This window comes from Myotis daubentonii, chromosome 11 (genome assembly GCF_963259705.1).
Source record: "Myotis daubentonii chromosome 11, mMyoDau2.1, whole genome shotgun sequence".
Taxonomy (NCBI): Eukaryota; Metazoa; Chordata; class Mammalia; order Chiroptera; family Vespertilionidae; genus Myotis; species Myotis daubentonii.
Genome location: NC_081850.1, coordinates 50,823,957 through 50,845,519, shown reverse-complemented (window position 1 = coordinate 50,845,519; position 21,563 = coordinate 50,823,957). Strand labels below are relative to the sequence as shown.

At 51.1% G+C, this 21,563-nt stretch overlaps 1 protein-coding gene across 4 annotated transcripts in view; it reads right to left on the bottom strand.

Moving 5' to 3' along the window:
- Window positions 1–21,563, bottom strand: part of DAPK1 (death associated protein kinase 1) — a 163,473-nt gene that overhangs the window by 13,773 nt on the left and 128,137 nt on the right. For all 4 annotated transcript variants that reach the window (XM_059657096.1, XM_059657095.1, XM_059657099.1 and 1 more), the window contains exons 18-20: window positions 16,780–16,878; window positions 14,149–14,226; window positions 1,944–2,166 (exon numbers count right to left, since the gene is read on the bottom strand). In XM_059657096.1, the coding sequence (XP_059513079.1) occupies window positions 1,944–2,166; window positions 14,149–14,226; window positions 16,780–16,878 (400 nt within the window). The remainder of the gene's footprint in view (window positions 1–1,943; window positions 2,167–14,148; window positions 14,227–16,779; window positions 16,879–21,563) is intronic.

Genomic DNA, 21,563 nt, shown 5'->3' with positions numbered 1-21,563 from the left:
AGCTGGGCAACCGTTCGGTGTCCCCTGGGCCTTCTCTCTCCGTGTTCCTGGCATTTGTTACTCTCTCCAGTCTTGCACGTCCCCAAGTGGACTTTCTTTCAGTCCAGGGACCACAGGCAGCAGAGCTATGAGAACAAGGACCTCAGCCCCCGGAGAAGGGGACAGATCTGGTAGGTGTTCTCCATTCTGGTCAGAAACCAGCATCCTGAGATGACAGGACACCAGGGAGAGTCTAAAGGGCAAGGACCCATGGGATACAAGAGCTGTGTTCACCTCCTAACAGTCCTTTGGGAGAAGCCTGGTCCTCCCTAAGGGGTGACCCTGACACAGAAGTTTGTGGGTTCAGCCCAAGAAGGCCGCTCTGAACCAAGGGAGCCTAGAGAACGAGAAGGAGCCCCCCGGTGAGACCCACGGCGTCTCTGTGCTGGGTGCCCCTGGGGGGCTCGTTTGCTCCAGAGAACCTTCTGTCACTGAGCCCGCGCCCCAGGTCTAAGCACGGCTGAAGGGCGCGGTTACACCCGGGAGACGTACTGGTAATCTGGTCGCCCTGAGTTTAATTTTATCCAGAATCTACTTCCAGATTCTCCCGGGTGTGGAACACTGACCCTGAGGAAGATGAGTGAGCTGTTCCTTCTGGGTGCTAGGGTTGAGCAGCGATAAAATCTGTCCCTCAGGGGCAGCCAGCGGCCACCTGATGTGTGGCTGGTGCAGTTTAGCTCACGGGACCTGGGCCAGAATCCGCACACCCAGTGAGGACTAAAAGTTCCAGACCATAGATCCAAATAGATCTCTGTTTCTGGTCTCTCTGTCCTACACACACACACACAGAGTCTCCGCCCTCCCTGCTCCCTAGCAGTGGTGCAAACTGACCTGGGCCCACAGCAGGAGAGAGCTGGCCTGCCTCCCTCTGGGTGACACCACAGAGCTGACCTTGAACTAGGAACACTGGCGAAATTACAGTGGCAAATGGAAAGTGTGCACACAAAGCCCTTACTCAGAAGTGGTGTCGTTACTAAGCCGTGGCTCAGGAGCCGGACACTTTGTGAGCTGCCTGCTGTGTGACTCGGACAGCCTACTGCACTCCTCGCGGCTTCTGTAAGACGGTGGTGAAAATACCCCATAACCCCGACTCATGGATGAAATGAGGTTTCACACGGCCACACTGTGCCCAGCTCCTGACACACAGTTTGTGCTCGGTAAGTATTAGCAAAACCAGTTAGCAACTTTGTAATCATTCTAATTAAAAATCCATTTTGGGTTATTTTTTTCTCCCAGTTTCTGCTGTGTTCAGAGACGACAAGTTGAAAGGGCATATAAAGCTCAGTCACCCGTCCCTCACACGAACGCCCCCCAACCTCCCTCCTCCTGGAGAGAAGAATTACATAGAAACCCAAACTATAAAACTTTTGTTTTCAGCCTCGGGCACCGATACGACAGCTTTGCGATATGATGCCCAGGAAATGAACCCCAGGCACAAGGCTTCAAAATTGATGTTGCTAAGGAAACTCTTGTTTCTTTGTTATGGGGTGGGGCCACAACATTAGTAACAAAGAGACAGAATTTCCGGAAGATGAGGCCCAGAAATCAGGATTTTAAAAAGATTGCCAGGTGATTCTGATGTGCAGCCAAGGCTGAGCACCACTGTCCTAGAAGGAAGCATGGGGGAGGAGCCACTCCGGGGCCAACATTCGGTCTGTGCCCCCAACTTCAGTGAGGCCCTTTCCTTGCTGTTCTGGGGGCAGCTCGCAACTGCTGGGCAATAGCAGGGCAGATACCAGGCCCAGGGCCGGGCGGGCCCACACCTCACAGCCACCAAGGCGCTGGAATCCAGTTGGCCCGGGGCCCAGGGCCAACTAAAGCCACCGCTCACCCTGGACCCTGACCCAGAGAGGGCAACCCCCAGCACCTACTGCAGAGCCTGGGGCCGGGGTGGGGGCGCCTACCTGCCGGCTTGGAAGCCAGGGGCGAGGGCGGGAACCTGGTGGAGTTGGTGGAGGAGAGCCGCGGCCGGCGCCGGCGGAAGAAGCTCCTGAGCAGCCCGCACTTGAGCGACTCCACCAGCGTGGTTTTCCCCGAGCCCGAGTGGCCGAACAGCTTCAGTTTGATCCTGGGCTGCAGGTTCTGTGTGGGCCGCAGCTGCTGGATGAAGAGGCTTCGGTGCGTGTCCTAGCAGATGACAGAGGGCCTGTTAGTCCCCACCCAAGAGACGGCCCGAGCGGGCGGCAGTGCTGCTCCCAGGGCTCCGCACCCCTGGCCGGGTCCTCCTGGCCGGCCATTCTCACCCATTTTGTCCTGTCCTCAATACCTGTTTGCAAAACTCGTGTAAAGTGCACGTAACATACAATTCACCACCTTAACCGTTTCGAAGTGTACCATTCAGAGGCTTTAGGACATTCACCATGTCGTACAACCAGCTGATCGAATCAATCCTTGTTCTCTCAATTCCCTCGGATCGCTCACTTCTCTCCTTCTCTCAATTTGCCTAAGAGCCGAGCCTAGTCCCAAAGTGCCCAGCCTCGTGCAGGAGGCTGGAGCCTGGCGTAGCCCCAAGGAGTGGAGTTGAGGCCTGAAGGGTGGAGCTGGTCCCGAAATGGTGCGCCTACACCCGTAGCCCAGCGTAGCCCCTAGCCCGGTACAGCTGAGCCCGGACCCGAAGGGCGGAGCCAAGACCCTCAGAGCACCTGGCTCAGGTGGGCTGTTCCATAAAGAGGGGTGGTGTAAATGATTCAACTCAGGTGCACCCCGTAAGAGCGTGCCCGAGGCAAGCGCCTCCTTTCGGTCTCCGTGTGACCGCAGACCTGGCCAGACCACTGCTTCCAGTTCTAAACCCTGGGAGGCGCTGACTGACTGCCCGGCCAGTTAACTTTCCCGCTAACAGCCAAGCAAGCTCATCTAACAGACTCCGGACTCTCCCGAGGGCTACGCAGTTCCCACCTGTTTTCTATTGAAGTGTGACCCTTCTTTGTCCACAGGGCCACACTGCCCCCTGGTGGGCAGTTCAGCCACCTACAGAGACATTTTTAGCTCTTAGGGTGGGGGACGCATCTGGCAGTGGCCCAGGTGCCCAGATGTGTATGAACATGGTCCTGAGCAGGAAGAATTCTCCTGGGCTGATTTCTGAGTGTCTGCTGGGCATTTATAGGAAATAAACCTGTTTATAATATCTGAGCTTAGGACTTACCTGCATCACTTTACATACGACCCAGAGGGTTTTTTAGGGGTGGCTGGAGAGGGGGCATGGTTTCATACAGACCGAGTTTTCCAAGAATGCAACTACTTTATAAATTGGTGGAAATGTGTGTGTATATATAATTTTGATCTTTCATGAGCTCTGTCCCTGCATTTCTGAAAAGCATGCCCGCAGTGGCTGCAGCGTTTGAGTTCCAGCCCAGCCCGCGGATACTCTCGGGCATCTGCAGGGTGATTCCGTGGGTGGGTCAGAGTATCTGCGATTTCACTACGTCCCCGCACGCCCTGTGCCCCTGACTTGGAATCCAACCCGCATCCTCTTGGTGCATGGGACACGCGCAACCAACTGAGCCACACTGGCCAGGGCTCTATTCATCTTCTAAAATTCCCTGAGTAGGCACTTTGTTATCTGTGACTGTCGTTTCAGGAGGGTGAAGAAGGCATCACTAAATGTGGCTGCACAAGGCTGGGCTGGGGGGGGCTGCAAACCGCGGCTCGGACAGCGATGTGTAGAACATGAGGTTGTCCTTACGCTGATTTCTTCCTCTGGCCTCAGAGTGCGGCAGAGGATAGAAAAGGCTGGGATTTGCCAGCAATTTCCTTGAATTATTATCCAAGTCAGCACGAAAGCTGAGAAGGTTCTATCCTGAGATAGTAACTTATAGGGTGGCGCTGACCAGGCTGGGACAAGCGGGGTGTGGAGATCTCCTCGGTGCCATCTGCTGTTGCAGATAAGCCCATGACGCCCCGAAGCAAAGCTACCTTCCCTCATTTTAATTTAAGCTTCAAAGCCCTTCGACCTTCCCTTTAAATCAGCCGGCCCTGTGCCCTGTGGCGAGCATCTGAGTTGCAGTCCATGTCCGCGGGCATCACCTCCCATTCTGAGCATCTCGGGGAGTTAGACCGGAAGGGTCTCTGCCTATTTCGTGACACACAGCTTCCTAACACAGGTTCTCTGTGTGGAGCAAGTGTGTGCTCCTGCCGAGACAGGGAACGCAGCAAACCCGCTCCGGCTCTCATCCGATCCCTGGCCCCGGGTGCACCGAGCAACCAGTGAGCTCATGGCTCTTTTCTGTCTGTTTCCTGCCCTGCTGCCCTTGACACTTTGCCCAACATGTCTGTCCTGTGGGAAGGAATGGGGGCTGTTCTTGTCTGCATGAGTTTTACAGGCCCTTTCACTTGAACCGTAGTCCCCTCCGCGCCCCCCCCCCCCCCCATAATGCAGCCCTGGTGGGCTTCCAGAAGCCTCCCTGAACCAAGGCTTTGCTCTCCTTCGAATTCCACGCAGGGAGTTGGTGGCCGGAGGCAGCTGGCGATCTGCCTGCCTGTTTTCTGGACCAGCCACAGACACGGAGCCGAGAGGGAAAAGAGGCAGCTGGTGGGAAGACTGACTGTCCTACCTCTAGTATGGACCTCAGAGCCCTCAAGGTCTTGACCTTGGGCGGTGTCCTTGGCCCCTGGTTTTAGCAAGAATCCTGTTGGATTGGTTTAGTGACAATCCCTTCTCCTGAGTTGAATCTGATGAAATTGCTCACTCCCATCCGTGATATCTGATCACCTGGCCTGCCCTCAGCGGGAATCCTGCTCAGTCTGTGCACTGTGACCTTTAAAACGCCCTAGTCCCTGCTTCTTCAACATCCCTGCAGCTGCCCAGGACCGCCAGTGTGATACGGTGGTCACCGCCTCACGTTCCTCTTCCTGCCCCCTAACAGTGACATCCCTGATGCCTGTTTTGTGTACCCCACCCTGACCCCCAATGAAGGCCCTTGCCCCGGGTCTTCTCTGCCCTGTGACCTCCTCTTGACCCGTCTCTCTGGGACTAGTGAATAGAAGAAACTTTGTTTTCTCCTGAGCCTCCCCTCTGCCTCCTTTAGGGCCTGCACCTGGCTGACTGTCTCATAGAAGAACCCAAAGCAAGAGCCCCTGGTTTTGATGTTTCCTCAGCAACTTCCCATCCATAGACCCCACCCTGCTCCTTGGCTAGTAATCTCTTCCTGTCCTTGTTGGAGTCAAAGCCTCTTTTCCTATGCAAATGACTTGGATTGCTGGCCTGTGTGCATCTCGGGTCCTCAGGGAGCTGAGGGAGCTTAGGGCAGTGGTTCTCAACCTTGGCTGCACATTAGAATCATGCTGGGGACCAACCCCAGCAAGTCCAGGGGTTCCCAAAGGTGTGGACGGAGTCGGCGACGAAGGAATGATATGGAGACAGCGTTCAGTTGATCAGCAGCCTGGCCAGGATCTCTAGCCAAGTTCTGGTCAGGATCTCCAGCCAGGTTCTGTGTCCATGTTCTCTTGCTAGGTTCTCCAGGTTCTCCAGCCAGGTTCTGTAGCCATGTTCCCTCACTAGGTTCTCCAGCCTGGTTCTCCAGGTTCTCCAGGCAGGTTCTGTAGCCAGGTTCTGTCCAGGTTCTCCAGCCAGGTTTGGTCACCAGGTTCTAGTCAGGTTCTCTTGCCATGTTCTATCCAGGTTCTGTAGCCAGGTTCTGTCTCTAGGTTCTTCAGCCAGGTTTTCTCCAGCGAAGTTCTTCTGTCTCTAGGCTCTGTGTCTAGGTTCTGTGTCTAGGTTCTGTCTCTAGGTTCTGGGTCTAGGTTCTGTCTCCTGTTGTCTTGTTACATCTGTATTTATACCAGTTGATTCCAATCCTATCAATCTCTATTCCAAAGGTTAGGGCGTTTCTTATCTCCATTCCAGGGAGTAAAGATTATGTAGCTTAAACATGATTGTTTGTAGTTAAAGTGATTAATTACCCGCTTGGCACTTAGTTAAGGGGTTTTATTCCCTCCCTAACTTCAGGGGAAAATCCCTACCTGGGGAAACAACCTTTCTCAGAGAGGTGACCTTGGTTAAAACACATAGTGCCAAAAAGGTGAGCAAACATATTAAGAACAGTATGCCATATATGCCAGGTCCCTTGAAACAGCAAGGATGGACCGGCTCCTGGAAGAATCACCTGGGAATCTTTTTAAAATCCTGATTTCTGTCGGCCCGAACCAATATGCTCAATTAATATTTGACAAAGGAGGCAAGAACATACAATGGAGCCAAGATAGTCTCTTCAATAAATGGTGTTGGGAAAATTGGACAGATATATGCAAGAAAATGAAACTAGACCACCAACTTACACCATACACAAAAATAAACTCAAAATGGATAAAGGACTTAAATGTACGACAGGATACCATAAAAATTCTAGAAGAATCCAAAGGCAAAAAAATCTCAGACATATGCCGAAGCAATTTCTTCACTGATACAGCTCCTAGGGCACTTGAAACTAAAGAAAAAATGAACAAATGGGACTACATCAAAATAAAAAGCTTCTGCACAGCAAAAGAAACCATCAACAAAACAACGAGAAAACCCACTGTGTGGGAAAACATATTTGCCAATGACATATCTGATAAGGGCCTAATCTCCAAAATTTATAGGGAACTCATACAACTTAACAAAAGGAAGATAAACAATCCAATCAAAAAATGGGCAAAGGACCTAAATAGACACCTTTCAAAAGAGGACATTCAGAAAGCCAAGAGACATATGAAAACATGCTCAAAGTCACTAATCATCCGAGAGATGCAAATCAAAACAGCAATGAGGTACCATCTCACACCTGTCAGACTGGCTATCATCAACAAATCAACAAACGACAACTGCTGGAGAGGATGTGGAGAAAAAGGAACACTTGTGCACTGCTGGTGGGAATGCAGACTGGTGCAGCCACTATGGAAGACAGTATGGAGTTTCCTTAAAAAACTGAAAATGGAACTCCCATTTGACCCTGTGATCCCACTTCTAGGAATATATCCCAAGAAACCAGAAACACCAATCAGAAAGGATATATGCACCCCTATGTTCATAGCAGCACAATTCACCATAGCTAAGATCTGGAAACAGCCTAAGTGCCCATCAGTAGATGAATGGATTAGAAAACTGTGGTACATCTACACGATGGAATACTATGCTGCTGTAAAAAGGAAGGAACTCTTACCATTTGCAACGTCATGGATGGAACTGGAGAGCATTATGCTAAGTGAAATAAGCCAGTCAATGAAGGAAAAATACCACATGATCTCACTCATTCATGGACAATAGAGACCATTATAAACTTTTGAACAATAATAGATACAGAGGCAGAGCTGCCTCAAACAGATTGTCAAACTGCAGCGGGAAGGCCGGGGAGGGTTGGGGGGCAGGAGGTAAGGGGGTAAGAGATCAACTAAAGGACTTGCATGCATGCATATAAGCATAACCAATGGACATAAGACACTGGGGGATAGGGGAGGCTAGGGGACTGTCTAGGGCGGGGGGATAAAATGGATACATATGTAATACCTTTTGTAATACTTTAAGCAATAAAAAAATAAAATAAAATAAAATCCTGATTTCTGGGCCTCATCCTCCGGAAATTCTGTTTCTTTGTTACTAATGTTGTGGCCCCACCCCATAACAAACTGTTCCCTGCCCTCTCCTGTAGCTCTCCGCCTCCTGTAGGACCTGTTGTCACTCTGTTAGGGATTGGGACACATTAGTAACAAAGAAACAGAAATTCCGGAGGATGAGGCCCAGAAATCAGGATTTAAAAAAAATTCCCAGGTGATTCTAATGTGCAGCCAAGGTTGAGAACCACTGGCTTAGGGAGACTTTAATTCTTTATCAGAAACAGCTGAGTCCCCATGTGAAGGGGCTGCGCTCATCTCAGAATGACAAGCTCACATGCTGTTTCCCAAGTAATAACTGTCCTCAGAAATCTTTTTCTCCCAAGAAACTTCTGTTATGCTGGGCTCACAGCTCAGCTTTATGATGTCCCGGATTCTAGATGATCACACGGACACACACACACTCTCCATTCGTGTGGGGATGAGGATGGCAGCGAGAAAGGGGTAAAGGGAGTACAGACATCCCACCCTCCCTCCTGCCCTCTGCCCAGGGCCCTGGCACATCTCCCCGGCCCCTCCCCCCTCCCCCTCCACCAGGAGCTGATGGCCTGCCTGGGACTGACTCACACCCCACCTTGTCTTTGGGAAGATAAATCAGGAAACTGCTCTCTATCAAGACGGACAGAATCTGCCATCATCTTGAAACGCCACGAAAAACAACAGTCTCGCGTCTTCTCCTTTGTAAGGAAACCTCACCTCACCTGAAGGATGATCCCTCCTTGTGCTCACTAAAAATCTTGCAGAATCTGAATACAGCCGCATTTGATAACGATGTACAGGACCCACAGAAGTTTCTGCAATCTCTTCCCTCGCGGCGGGCGCCGCATTATCACTTTTCACCACTAGATGGTGCAGCAGGGCCCTGACCAGTCTCCCCAGCAAGGCATCTCCCACCAACCTGAGTGTGAGCTCTCCAGTGAGGCTAAGGTTTTGATGAGAGAGGCTCTGGAGGTGATAGAATATCGATTTCTTGGAGGAGGAGGAGCACACAATTCCATCCACTGCAGTAGCATCGCCAGGGGGTGGAGAGTTGGGACTATGGTGGTCCCTAAATTCTGGCTCATGACTTGAAATACTTTCCTGTTTGTGTCCCCACTGCACCCCCTGAGCCGGCGGGTGAGGCTGTGAGGCCTGGGTGTCTGTGGGTGTGGCCTCCTACGTGCAGGGCCGCTGGGGTTGGGAAGACAGGGGGGAAACAGCCGGAATCTAAACCAGAACTGGCCTTCCAGGTGGTCATAAAGGCGTATTCCCTCTCGTTAGCTTTAGTCACATACTTTTTATTTAATTTTTTAAAAAAATTTTTTTATTGATTAAGTTATTACATATGTGTCCTTATCCCCACATTACCCCCCATCCCCCCACTCATGCCCTCATCCCCCTGTTGTCTGTGTCCATTGGTTAGGCCTATATGCTAGCATATAAGTCCTTTGGCTGATCGCTCCCCCTTACTAGTCACATACTTTGAATACTTACGCAGGAACGTGAGCCTCCGTTTGTATTTCTGCACAAAGTCACGGGGCCTGGACACCCCCAGTCCACGCACCTTCCTGTCTCACCTGGCCATGGGGTCACCGTCCATCTGAGCGGTGAGAGGTAAATTCCTAAAACCCAAGTCAGGTCTTGCTCCCACCTGCTGAGTACACCTGCACCAAGCCCTACTCTCTTTACCAAGGTCTGTGAAGCTGGCCTACCTCTCTGATCAGAGGGTCTCGGGCATCATTCTCCGCCCAGACCCCTGCGCTCAAGCTCCCTAGCCAGCCCCATCAACCCCCTCCTCGGGCTGTTTCCTGGGACACACCCAGCCCTTTACTGCCCCAGGACCTTTGCCTCGGCTTTCCACCGAGCCTGTCTTGTCCTTCAGGAATTGGTTTAAACGTTGCCATCAGAGAGGCAGTCCCTGACCAGTCAGTGGAAAGTAGTTGCCACCCCCACCCTCTACTGTCTTTCATTTCACCCTATTTGAATCGCCTGCACTTACACCAGGGGGACAGCAAACCTTTCCGTAAAGGGCCTGGTGGTCTCTGTTGGGACTCCCATGCATCCAGAAACCAGCCATAGACAGTAGTCAGTGGGTATGGCTGTGTTTCAATAAAACTTTATTTTCAAAAACAGGTGGTGAGTTAGCTTTGGCTCATAGGCCATTGCTTGCCAACCCCTAATTCACCCTGTCTTGCATTTTTCTTATTTGTTTATCGGCTGAGTCTTGCCTCTTTTGTTCACTGTGGTCTCTCTGCTGCCTAGAACAGTTCTTGGCATATAAGAGACACGGTGACTATCTTTCAAATGAATATTATTTGGTATCCGTTTTGCTCTTTGAAGCCCTGATGAATCTTGGTTTCCAGTTTCCTTTCTTCCAGCAACTTCCCCCCCCGGAAATGGAGCTTTCACTTTCTCCTCAGGAAAGATGACTGAACACCCGCTGATTGACAGGGGCGAGCCTGCAGCAGCCTGGGAACGCCAGATAAGTGGAGGGGTGACGCGCTTTCCGCACATGGCAGGATGCAATTACAACCTGCGCGGATGGAGCAGCAACTTTTAATTATGCAAATGCAGCTTGCTTGTGAGTTTTTAATTCCGGGCAAATCCCCAACTTGGTCCTCTTCTCCAAAACATTCCTGGGCACCTTTCTCACTGCCTCCTCTTGGGCTTAGGAAAAGCAATTACTTTTAATATCAGCTTGTGGACAATCTGATTAGAAGGACAATCAAACAAAATAAAAATAAGCCAGCTCCCCACACCTCCTGAAATTAGTATCTTAAAATCAGGTAAGAATGGGACTCGCACGGCTAGTGAAATGGATGCTGATGCAAGTGTAAGTGCCCTCCTCCCCCGGTCACAGCAAGCAGCCCTCCTCAGGAGGCGTCCCACAGGCTTGGAGGGCGCACCTGGGCTTTGCTTAGAGGTGGGGGGAGCACAGTGGAGAGTAGGAGGGTCAGGCAGCTCTTTTTTTGTAAAAGGGTTGTACCTGCCCCGCTGGTGTGGCTCAGTGGTTGAGCACCAACCTATGAACCAGGAGGTCACAGTTCGATTCCCAGTCAGGGCACATGGCTGGTTGAGGGCTTGATCCCCAGGGTGGGGCGTGCAGGAGGCAGCCGATCAATGATTCTCATCATTGATGTTTTTCTCTCTCTCTCTCCCTCTCCCTTCCTCTCTGAAATCAATAAAAAATTATATATTTTTAAAAATGTTGTACTTAAAACCCTAGAGACCCCCCAAGCAATGGTGTGCTGACCAACCAGCGTGCCAGGAAAACAGCCCTGAAGCTTCACGTTGGCTATTCCTGTGGTGCAGACACCACCTCCACGGCTGACTGCAGGCCCTAAGGTGGCGGCACTGAGCACACAGCTGGAAAGAGACGTGGATGGGGGCTTTCCCGGAGGGTAACAGGGGCTCGGGTATCCACCACCCACACATCACTTCATGGCTGAGCTGTGTTTGTTTCCCACACAAGACCCGGCCTCGGCCACCCTCACCCCCACGCTGCCCAGATGCACCGGCTGAAAGGTTCCCTCTTCCTGGGCTGGCCCCTGCGCTGTCTGCACAGGGGACCCCACACTCTCCTGGCCTGGCCTCTGCTGCCCACACGGTCAACAAGATGGCTGGCTCTACTTCAGGAACAGAAAGCCCCAGGCTGCCCAGCAAACATTGTTTAAAGCTACATTTCCAGGCGTGTCAGCTGATTGGAGGTGGGGGGGCACAGGGAGCTCTTTTTTTGCTAATTTGGTTGGAACCCACAGGGAATGGCACAGCCATTTAAAGCCACCCTCTCCCCCGCTGTTGTCCCTACACAGATTTCTCCCGTGAATGTATTTAATTAGCATCCAGGGCCGAGTCTTCAGGGGGTGTCAGAAAGCCTGGAGGCCTTTCCGTGGTTTGAACCAGGTGGAGGAGGGAAGCTGCCACATGAGGTGCGGGGGGGGGGGGGGGGGGGGTGTCCATGAGTCCTGCGAGGACAGGCAGCCCCGCCCACCGCCCGCCCTGTAGTGTGGTCAGAAATTGCTGGGCAGCCGACTCCCCTTTTCTGGATCCTCAGGAAGCCGAGGTCCAGAGCCCTTTGAGGGGTTGACAAAGGCAAACAAATAGGTGGATCTCCCTGGAGCAGTCTGCGAGGGGAATATCCCCGGGTTATTCTGAGGAAGGTGATCCTGGCAGCCCACAGCGGGGGAGCCCAGCGAGGAGAAGGGCGCCCCTGGCTGGGGAGGAAACTGAAGCAGACGGGAGCCCCCTGAGGACCAGATGCTTCTATGTCAGGTCTGAGTCTGCGCTCTGCACTGGGTAGCAAGCTGCTTCACCAACTTGAGTCCGGTTTCCTGTGAGAATAAGTGAGTGAGGCGAGGAGAGCTTTTCTAGACGGATCTCTTTCTGGAATTCCCAGAGCGAAGGACAGGCAGAACCCTGCAGCAGCCGGGAGAGCTCAGGTTCACCGGCCGCAGGCCAGGCTCTGTGGCCGGTTCATAGCCTCCAAAGCACAGGGTGTGAAAATGGATTATTCTCTCTCTGACACCCCAAGTTCAGCTCCAAGCACTGGGGGGAAATGTTCTCATCTTTGTGTCCCTTTGCCTCCCCCCCCAACCAGGGACCACGATGGAAAGGCAACCTCCAGTAGCTGAGAGAGCTAAGACACTGTCACCCCTAACCTCCCCGCCCCCCTGCAGGCACTTTTCAGTTTATAAGGCAGGACCTCCAGGGGATACCCTGAGCATATTTTGGGCAATACCTTTTCTTTTCTTTTTACCTTTCCTTTTCTTTCTTTTTTAAAAAATATATTTTTATTGATTTCAGAGAGGAAGGGAGAAGCAGAGAGAGAGAGAGAAACATCAATGATGAGAGAGAATCATTGATTGACTGCCTCCTGCACACCTCACACTGGTGATCAAGCCCACAACCCGGGCATGTGCCCTTGACCAGAATAGAACCTGGGACCTTTCAGTCCACAGGCCAATGCTCTATCCACTGAGCCAAACCGGCTAGGGCCGTGGTCAGCAAACCGCCGCTCTCGAGCCACAGGCGGCTCGTTGGCCCCTTGAGTGTGGCTCTTCCACAAAATACCACACGCGGGCGTGCACGTACAGTGTGACTGAAATTTCGTGGCCCATGCGCAGAAGTCAGTATTTTGTGGAAGAGCCACACTCAAGGAGCCAAAGAGCCGCCCGCATGTGGCTCGCGAGCCGCGGTTTGCCGAACCGCAGTTTGCCAACCACTGGGCTAGGGCAGTAGGCAATACATTTTCAATGAACACTTAAATCAGTAAATTATTTTTTCCTTTCCATAAAGTTTGTTTTTTTTAAAAAGCATTATAGGAGAGTTAGGAAAACAGTAATGTTTAAAGAAGAAAATGTTAATTACACTGGCAAACTCTAAAAACACCACCGTTAACATTTTCTTCCCAGGCATTTTAGAAAGACACAGGTTGGATCATAATATGCACATAATTTATCTTCTGCTTTGCAGTCCAGGAACACCCTCAGCATTGAACTCCTGTTACTAAAAAACCTCGTCTAAAAGAGTTTAATGGCCGAAAACCATTCTGCTTTATAGCTGGATGACAATTTGCCAGACATTATTGTTGGTCATCTTGCCGTAGGCAGTTAGACAGACATGAGCAGAGCAAGACATGGGCCAGAACAGCAGGTCCCCAGGATGGACAGCCCCAGGTGTTACTAGTATAGGGTGGGACCTCCCTCCTGGGAGCTCGCCCCTGGGGCCCCCCCCCCCCCCCGCAGGTTACCATTAGCTTCCTCACTCCCGAGCTCCAAGGGCCCCTCCTCTACCTCCATAACTCATTTCCTAAGCCCCTTTTTCTAGGAATTACTTCTACCTCTGCAATTCACCCCATAAATGTTCTCTTACAATTTGGGTCTCGCTCTGAGTTCTTTCCTAGCCACAACCCAAGTACCGAGGCTGCTGAACCCAGGTTTGGTGAGACCCCTGGGTCCGTTTCCACCGCCGACAGCATTCCGGCTGGTTCCGATTGTTATTGCACTATTATACATAACACTGCAGTGAACATCTCTGTGCTTACAACGCTTTTCCTGTGTTTCTTTCATTTCTTTGGGACACGGCCCAGTTCCCAGCTTAAAGGGTATGACTATTGTGCTGTAATGTGGGCCGGAAGGTCATATCTGCATTTACTTCTTTGTGTCATGTTCCCTTAAACCTCAGAGCAACGATGTGAAACAAACCAGAGCATACGTGGTGTCTTAAAGCTCAAAACATGAAGAAGCAGCAGTCAGCTTTTTCATGTTCCCTCCACTTTATGGGGGGTGGGGGTTATTACAGAGAGGGCAGGAGCGGGGAAACTGGGCTCAGAGACTGTACAGTGGCACAGGGGTCTCCCAGTCCAAATACGGAAAAAGAAACCGACAGGTAGCTGAGATACACACGCAAATCGATGTGCGAACCTCAGGACCAGGACAGCGAGCTGCCTTTTCATGCAGCCTGTGAGTCCAAAGCCTCACTCTCCGAGTTTACAGGAGAAAGAACACCTTTGCACTTAAAAACAGACCGATGAACGGAATCTCTCACCTTTCGGAGTCTCGCGAGGAGGCCTGCTACATGCTCGTGCTGCTCCGACCGGGCGAGATCTTCTGCTGTCTTCCCATCCTGTCGGAGAAAAATGATTAGTTTCCTTCCTTCTCAACAGACAGTGTGCGTTCCACACGCCCTTTCCGTCATCGGAGGCAGAAAAAGAACAGGAGGCAGAAGCAAAGACGGTGGCCAGAGCGCATCCGGCTTATTCCCTCTCAGGGGAATCCTCATTTCACTTGACTGTGCAGGGAGGGAAGAGTAGTAGGAAGAATACGTGCATTGGTGTTCTGAGGTCCAATAGTGAGGTGCCTCAGCCCCCGCCCCCTGCTTTCATGGGTTTCATCGTACTCAGCACCTCATTAGCAGGCAGACTACTTGGTGAACTGAATCCTTCTCCAATTAGGCAGACAATAAAGACGGTCATTAGACACCGCATTCCAGTTAGCATCAGCTAACATCTTAAAATACTTCCAGGGGCCACCTCAGCACCGACGTCATGCTAGTTACCAGTCACTGCTGTGCATTCAAAGAAAGGTTTTGTTTAACAGACAATTATAGCCACAGACTTTCAGTGACTGTAAAAGAAGGATGTGGACAAATAAGGGGCCACATGTTAAACCTGACAAGCTCAGGGGAGGCCTTACAAACTCAGACCGAACGTAACCACATAGGATGGACTGAAATTCAAACGTTCTAACTAAAAGTGAGTCAGGGCGGGCAGTCCTGTTTTAGGCCTGTATCTCCCCTGACAAAGGGCAATCTTCAGTTTAATTGAGCCTGTCTATAGTCTTTTTGCATCTCTGATAGCGTACTTTTGGAATGTCAGAGTATCCCCTTTTTTCCAGACCCCTCAGGGCGCAATCTCCCACCAGAGCACAGACCACAGAACCCTCCACTGTCATTGCTAACTATCCCCTGCCCACCTATGTAAAAGTATGTGTCTCTCCTTTTACTTGTTATCCAATCTCAGAGATCTCCACCTCCCACGTGCCTAGTCCTCCGGCATCCCTCATCTATCACCAGTGGTTTCATGTGACATCCTTACATTTTCCTCCTTTGATTCTATGTATAAAATAGGGTGCAAAACCGCCATTCTCGGGAGCATTTTCTCAATCCATTGAGAATTTGATTCCCTGCAACTGTCAAGTTTGGTTCAAATAAACGCATAAGAATTCTTACAGTTTTGGACGCTCCTGACATCAACAGGATATAAATAAGGGCCCATGGATGGTACTTCGCTGGGGCTGCAGTTCCATACTACCCGAGTTCGTTTGTTTCGTGCCATGAACGTGCACGACGGTGGCTAACATTTCCTGAGCTCCTCCCAAGCACCCCCCTGGTCCAGCTCTCACAGCTTTGTGTGCACACGCAGTCACTCATGGGAGGCGGGAAGTACAGCTGTTCCCCGGCCACCCAGGAGGGCACCAGGCGTAGGCCCTGCTCTGCTGCCGTTTTAGAAATCATTATACATTTAAAAGTAGAAACGGCGAGGAGCAATTTGCACATAAATAAAAGCAGCGTTTTTAAACAAGGACAAGAAGCCTTTGGGCCTATCTCTCAGTGTTTGGCGGTAGCCAAGTCCCATCCCCACGGGAAGCTGAGAAATGCCCGTCTGTTCAACAGCACACCTTCCCATCGCTCACAGCCAGTCACTCTCTGAGCCACGCGTGGGGTCCCAGTCAACCAGTGTTTCTCAACCTCAGCATGACTGACATTTCGCACAGGGTCACACTCAGTGTGGGGGCCTGTCCCTGCACCCTGGGATGTCTGGCAGCATCCCTGGCCTCACCTCTAGATGGCAGCAGCATTCCCCTTCTCCACTGGCGACACCCTCGGTGTCTCCAGCCACTGCCCAGTGCTCCCCAGGGGCAAAGTGCCGGGTGAGAACCAGCACCTTGGGCTGAAGCCGGAGCTCAGATGGGTGCTGGGAGGAGGCGTGCCTTCAGTCCCGTGTCACCGCTCTCCGCTCCCCAAGATTCCCGAAAAGTGTCCAGTGGGCAGGCGGGGCTTCTAGTTTGCTTTGGGGATGCATTAGACCACGTCAGGACTCACGGCAAACTGGTTAGATCCTTACTGACATGGTAAGAGAAGGACTCGGCGGCTCCCAGACTCCACTGCACACGGCAATCACTGGGGTCTTTAAGAACGCCCCCTGCCAGGTCTGGAGTGAGGAGCGGGGAGCGGGGAGTGCGGGGAACTCACTTAAAAATCTCACTTAAAAATAACTCGCAGGCCTGCTAGCAGAGCCAGGCTTCTAAACGAGGGACAGCAGCTCCCGTCAACTGTCGCCCACACACCCAGGGCCCCTTCCTCCTCCCTCTCCGACAGCCAAGGCACCTCCAGGGCCCTGCACGGAGGGGGAGCACTTAGGAAAGAACACACACATCTAATAAAACCGGCAAAGGCACAGTTACGTAACACGGGGAACAAATAGGCCCCTGGGAGGCAGCAGCATTCCCGGCAGCGCGGCCGGCGAGAGGAGAGGAGAGGAGGAAGCCGTGAGGAGATGCCACCCCGGCTTGTGTGGGCACAGGTTCCCGCGCTGCAGGCAGCAGCTCGCCGGCTCCAGGTGCGGCTGCCAGGCCTCGGATGCTTTAGGCTGCCTTTTCCTGCCGCAAGGCTACTCACCGAGGTCAGCGCCTCCACGTTGGCGCCCGTCAGACAGAGGTAGCGGACCACGTCGAGGATCCCGTTGTTGGCGGCCAGGTGCAGGGGTGTGCGGCCATACTGCAAGACACAGAGAGGCCCCGAGGGTTCTGAGGATGGTGCCCGAGGATGGCAGGCCAGCCCACTGTGAGGGGTCTGGGACCCACCAGAAAGAAACAGGAGGCATGGCCTGCTTTTCCAGGAACTTGTGTCTCCTGGAGGAGGCAAGCCAAGCACAATGTTCTCAAGTGGTTTTTTTTTTTTTTTTTTTTTCAGTTAAAAGAGTAACTTCAAAGGGTGAAAGAGTGGGAGGCTTATCATAAGGTAATTAAGTCTCTTGCTGCGCTGGCATAAAGGAGGGTTCAGTCAGGGCTTAAGGGCCGGCCCCCAGGTTCCAGAAAGATCTGCACCACAGTTCACATTTAGACTCAGTAAGGGACGAAGGGATGGGAGGACAGCCATTGAAGGCACACTAATGAGGTCATGCCCACCATTTTTTTAAAAAAAAGTAATTTTTTAATTGATTTCAGAGAGGGAGAAAGAGATAGAAACATCAGTGAGAGAGAGAATCATCCATCGGCTGCCTCCTGCACACCCCACACTGGGGATCAAGCCCGAAACCCACACATGTGCTCTGGGCCAGAATCGAACCTGGGACCTTTTAGTCCGCAGGCCGACACTCTATCCACTGAGGCAAACCGGCTAGGCATGACCACCATTTAAAAAAGAATGTCCATGGTTCCCAAATTGTGTAACTAGGCACCTCCAGGCACTGCAGTCGATTCCTGGGGGCATGTTAAATATTTTAAATTTCTGCTGAAACCAGCAGGTGGGACACCAGGTGAGTTACTAGCTCCAGGCAGTGAGGGTCTCAGCGTTGGGTTGTACTGTCTTCCTCTCACTGACACCAGCGGGGCCTTGGCAGTTACTGTGATAAGGAGCAAACGCATTTTGAGGAAATTAATGTTCAATCTGAGTCCACGATGTGAGGGGCGGCGAGAACATCCCATTAGCACATAACTGTGGTTATGTAAGAATGACCTTAACCTATTCGTTTTCTTTCGATTATGTGAATCATTCATTGCAACGGCTACTAACTTGTTAGGATATAAAGACTTACTGAGCTGTTTAGACTGAGCCACTTAATAAACAGAACTGTTAGGTGTTTCTTTGGCCCTGGGGGAACCACGGAAAAATTACTGAGACACAACAGATGCTGGGAACCAAGAAAGTTAGGGTACCTCTGTCTTCTATTGTTTATTTGCAAATATAGGTTTTTCTGTTATGAAGTTAACACAGGCTCATTTGAAATGTCCCAGCAACGTGGAAGGATAAACGGTAGAAAACAGAAGTCCTCCTTCCCCACTCACTTCCTCCCCTGCCCCTGCTCAGAGCTGGCCCTACTTAACACTCTGGGGCATTTCCTCCCAATCTTTTACCTATGAATCCATAAAAGGACATACATTGTTTGAAAAGTCCAGACGTAATCATCCTCCAGACCCTATTCTGTCACCTGCTTCGTGCACCTAGCAATTGATTATGAACACTTTTCCATGTGTCACTAAATCTTCTTTCGGACGCCTGACTAATGCCCACGACATGGACATGCCACAGTCATTCGCCAGCCCACTGCGGAGGGACACTGAAGGCCGTCCCACTCCGTGCCATTGTGAATAACCCTGCAAGGTGTGTGCCTGTTTATGTTTTGTCTACTGTTATCTTCTAGAGCGACTTAGAAAGCAGCACCCTCAGTACCTACACCACATGTCAGCTACAGGGGCCTCCAGACAGCCCCTAAACACACACGTATGCTTCCCTTGGTCTGCAATGCAGTCTCCCCTCTTCATCTGTCAAACCCCTGCCGGGAGCCGGTCCATCCTTGCTGTTTCAAGGGACCTGGCATATTTGGCATACGGTTCTTAATATGTTTGCTCACCTTCTTGGTGCTGTGTTTTAACCAAAGTCACCTCTCCGAGAAAGGTTGAATCCCCAGGTAGGGATTTTCCCCTGAAGTTAGGGAGGGAATAAAACCCCTCAACTAAGTGCCAGGCGGGTAATTAATCCCTTTAACTACAAACAATCATGCTTAAACTACATAATCTTTTCTCCCTGGAATGGAGATAAGAAACACCCTAACCTTTGTAATAGAGATTGATAGGATTGAATCAACTGGTATAAATACAGTTGTAACAAGACAGAAACACACAGAACTCAGAACACAGAACTCATGAGACAGAATTCAAAACACAGAACTCAGAACACAGGGCTTGGAAGACAGGACCAAGAGAGACAGAGCCTAGGCACAGAACCTACACAGAACGTTCTCTAGAGACAGAAGAACTTCGCTGGCGAGAGCATGCCGGAGGATCCTGGAGAGGGACTGGTCTCAGAGCCTAGAGACAGAGCCTAGCGGGAGAACATGGCAAGGGATCCTGGACTGAACCTGACTACAGAGATTGGCAGGAGAACCTGACTGGAACCTGGACACTGAACCTGACTGGAGATCCTGGACAGAACCTGGCTGGAGAACCTAGCGAGGGAACATGGCTACAGAACCTTGCTGGAGATCCGAAGCAGAACCTCTCTGGAGATCCGGGCTAGAGATCCTGGCTAAGTTGCTGATCAACTGAACGCTGTCTCCGTGTCATCCCCTCTTCGCCGACTCTGTCCACGCCTTTGGGGACCCCTGGACCCGCTGGGGTTGGACCCCGGCAAACCCCCAATCATTTTAAGGGATTGCCCCTGAAAAGCTTTTCCTAGTTTCCTTAATGTCCAGATGTCAGCGTTTCCATAGCGCCTGTGCGTCTGTCATTGCCGTGATTGAGACATGAGATGCTATTACATTGAGAAGCAAAAATAAAAGAGAGAGAGAGAGAGAGAGAAGCAGCCTGAGGGCAAGAGCTATCACCCTGCTGCCCACAAGCTCCCTCCCACGGGCCTGGCACAGTGCTGTCCGAGCCGGGAAGCAATAAACACCTGATGCGCACGAAATCCTCTCTCATGCTCCTGGTGTACATGTGTGTGCATCTGTGTGTACATGTGCTTGTGTACCACACGATTCTCTCTCTGAACTGATGAGAAGAGGCAACACAAAAGGAATGAAGAGTTAAGGGCTGTGTGCTCTGCATCGTCTAGTTCCCGCTCACGTGTTCCCTAACATGGCCATGCTCAACAGCCACTCCCCCGATTTTCATACGAGGAAAGCGGAGACTAAGAATTGTCTATTACACTATGAGTGTGGAAGGTAGTGACAAGTTGCTGTCACATCCTGGTGACAGGGGTGGCATCTGAATGGCATTTTTACCTCTGGGGGAACTGAATCCAAGTAAGGAACAGGCACACCACAGGGAAGGAGCGACAGTCTGTCCGCAGGCGTGGGCTGTCACTGTGCCGTGTCCAAAAATCCTGACAGCCAGTGACTAGGGTGAGTCCATGGGAAGCCAGCTGTGCTTTCTGGGGGAAATAATACCTTCCTCTTACCTTCCTGCACATCTTTTAAGTTCTTCCAGAGTCCCCGTTATCTTTCAAAAAAACCCAAAAGGAATAGAGAAGCAAAGCTGACACCAGCCCTTCTGAAGGCGGGAGACCCACGAAGTCGCTGCGGGCTGAGCCTGGCGCTGGGGGCAGCGGGGACCTGCCTGCAGGTCCAGAACCTGGAGCTGCTCCAGCAGCTGCTGTGCCAGGCGGGCTCTGAGGAACGGGCTGAACTTCGCTGCTGATTCCAGGAGGTTGAAATTGTGCAGTTAATGAGTTTTCCTCCAGCTGAGCTCAACTCAATGACAAAATCATCGACGGAATGCCCCGTATGTGCCATTGCTGGGCCGACATAGTAACAATACAAGTTTATGTTGGTGTGTGCGAACTACCACGGCCATCTATAGTATCAAAAATGTCGGCGCTTCCTAATGCGTCCTCCCCCACCTCCCAAATGTTGAGGCTTTCCTATGAAATGAACCAGTTGTTTTTTCTTCTTTCTTAAATATACTTTTATTGGTTTCAGAGACGAAGGGAGAGGGAGAGAGAGAAACATCAATGATGAGAGAGAATCATTGATTGGCTGCATCCTGCACACCCCACACTGGGGACTGAGCCCGCAACCCAGGCATGTGCCCTTGACTGGAATCGAACCTGGGACCCTTTAGTCCGCAGGCCAACGCTCTATCCACTGAGCCAAACCAGCCAGGGCTGAACCAGTTGTTTTTAATCATGAAAGTCTACGATCTTTCTGGGCATTTTATAGAGCATACTTAACAAACGCACTATTTTGCACTGAGGCATGAGGCGAATACCCGGTCCCTCCTTATTGGTGAGACATGGTGTTCGTACGCCTCAGCAGGCAGACAATGGCCAAGTCTAAATGTACTCAAATGAGTGCCCCATGTTCCTTGAAGCCACTTTTTACTCATTTAAAGTCTCCTAGAAGGAAAGCCAAGGTCTTGATGCTTCTTAACATTACATTTGGCTTTCCCCTTAAGCCACTTACATAACTGACTTGGCAAGATTAGAACGGGATAAACTCAGAAAGCAACCAGCAGCTAATGGCTAATGCCTTTTCATATTTCTAGAATGTGAAGATTACCAATTTCAACTTCCACTAGAACTAATCACATAATATGCAACAGAAATAATTTTTTTTGGTAGAAGTATAATTTTCTGCCTGTTTCAGATTTTAATTCTTTTACCTCAAACAAATCATAGTAAAATTTTTCTGGCATCATCCCTGCCATTTATAAAACAACATTTCCTGCCTAAGCCAGTTTGGCTCA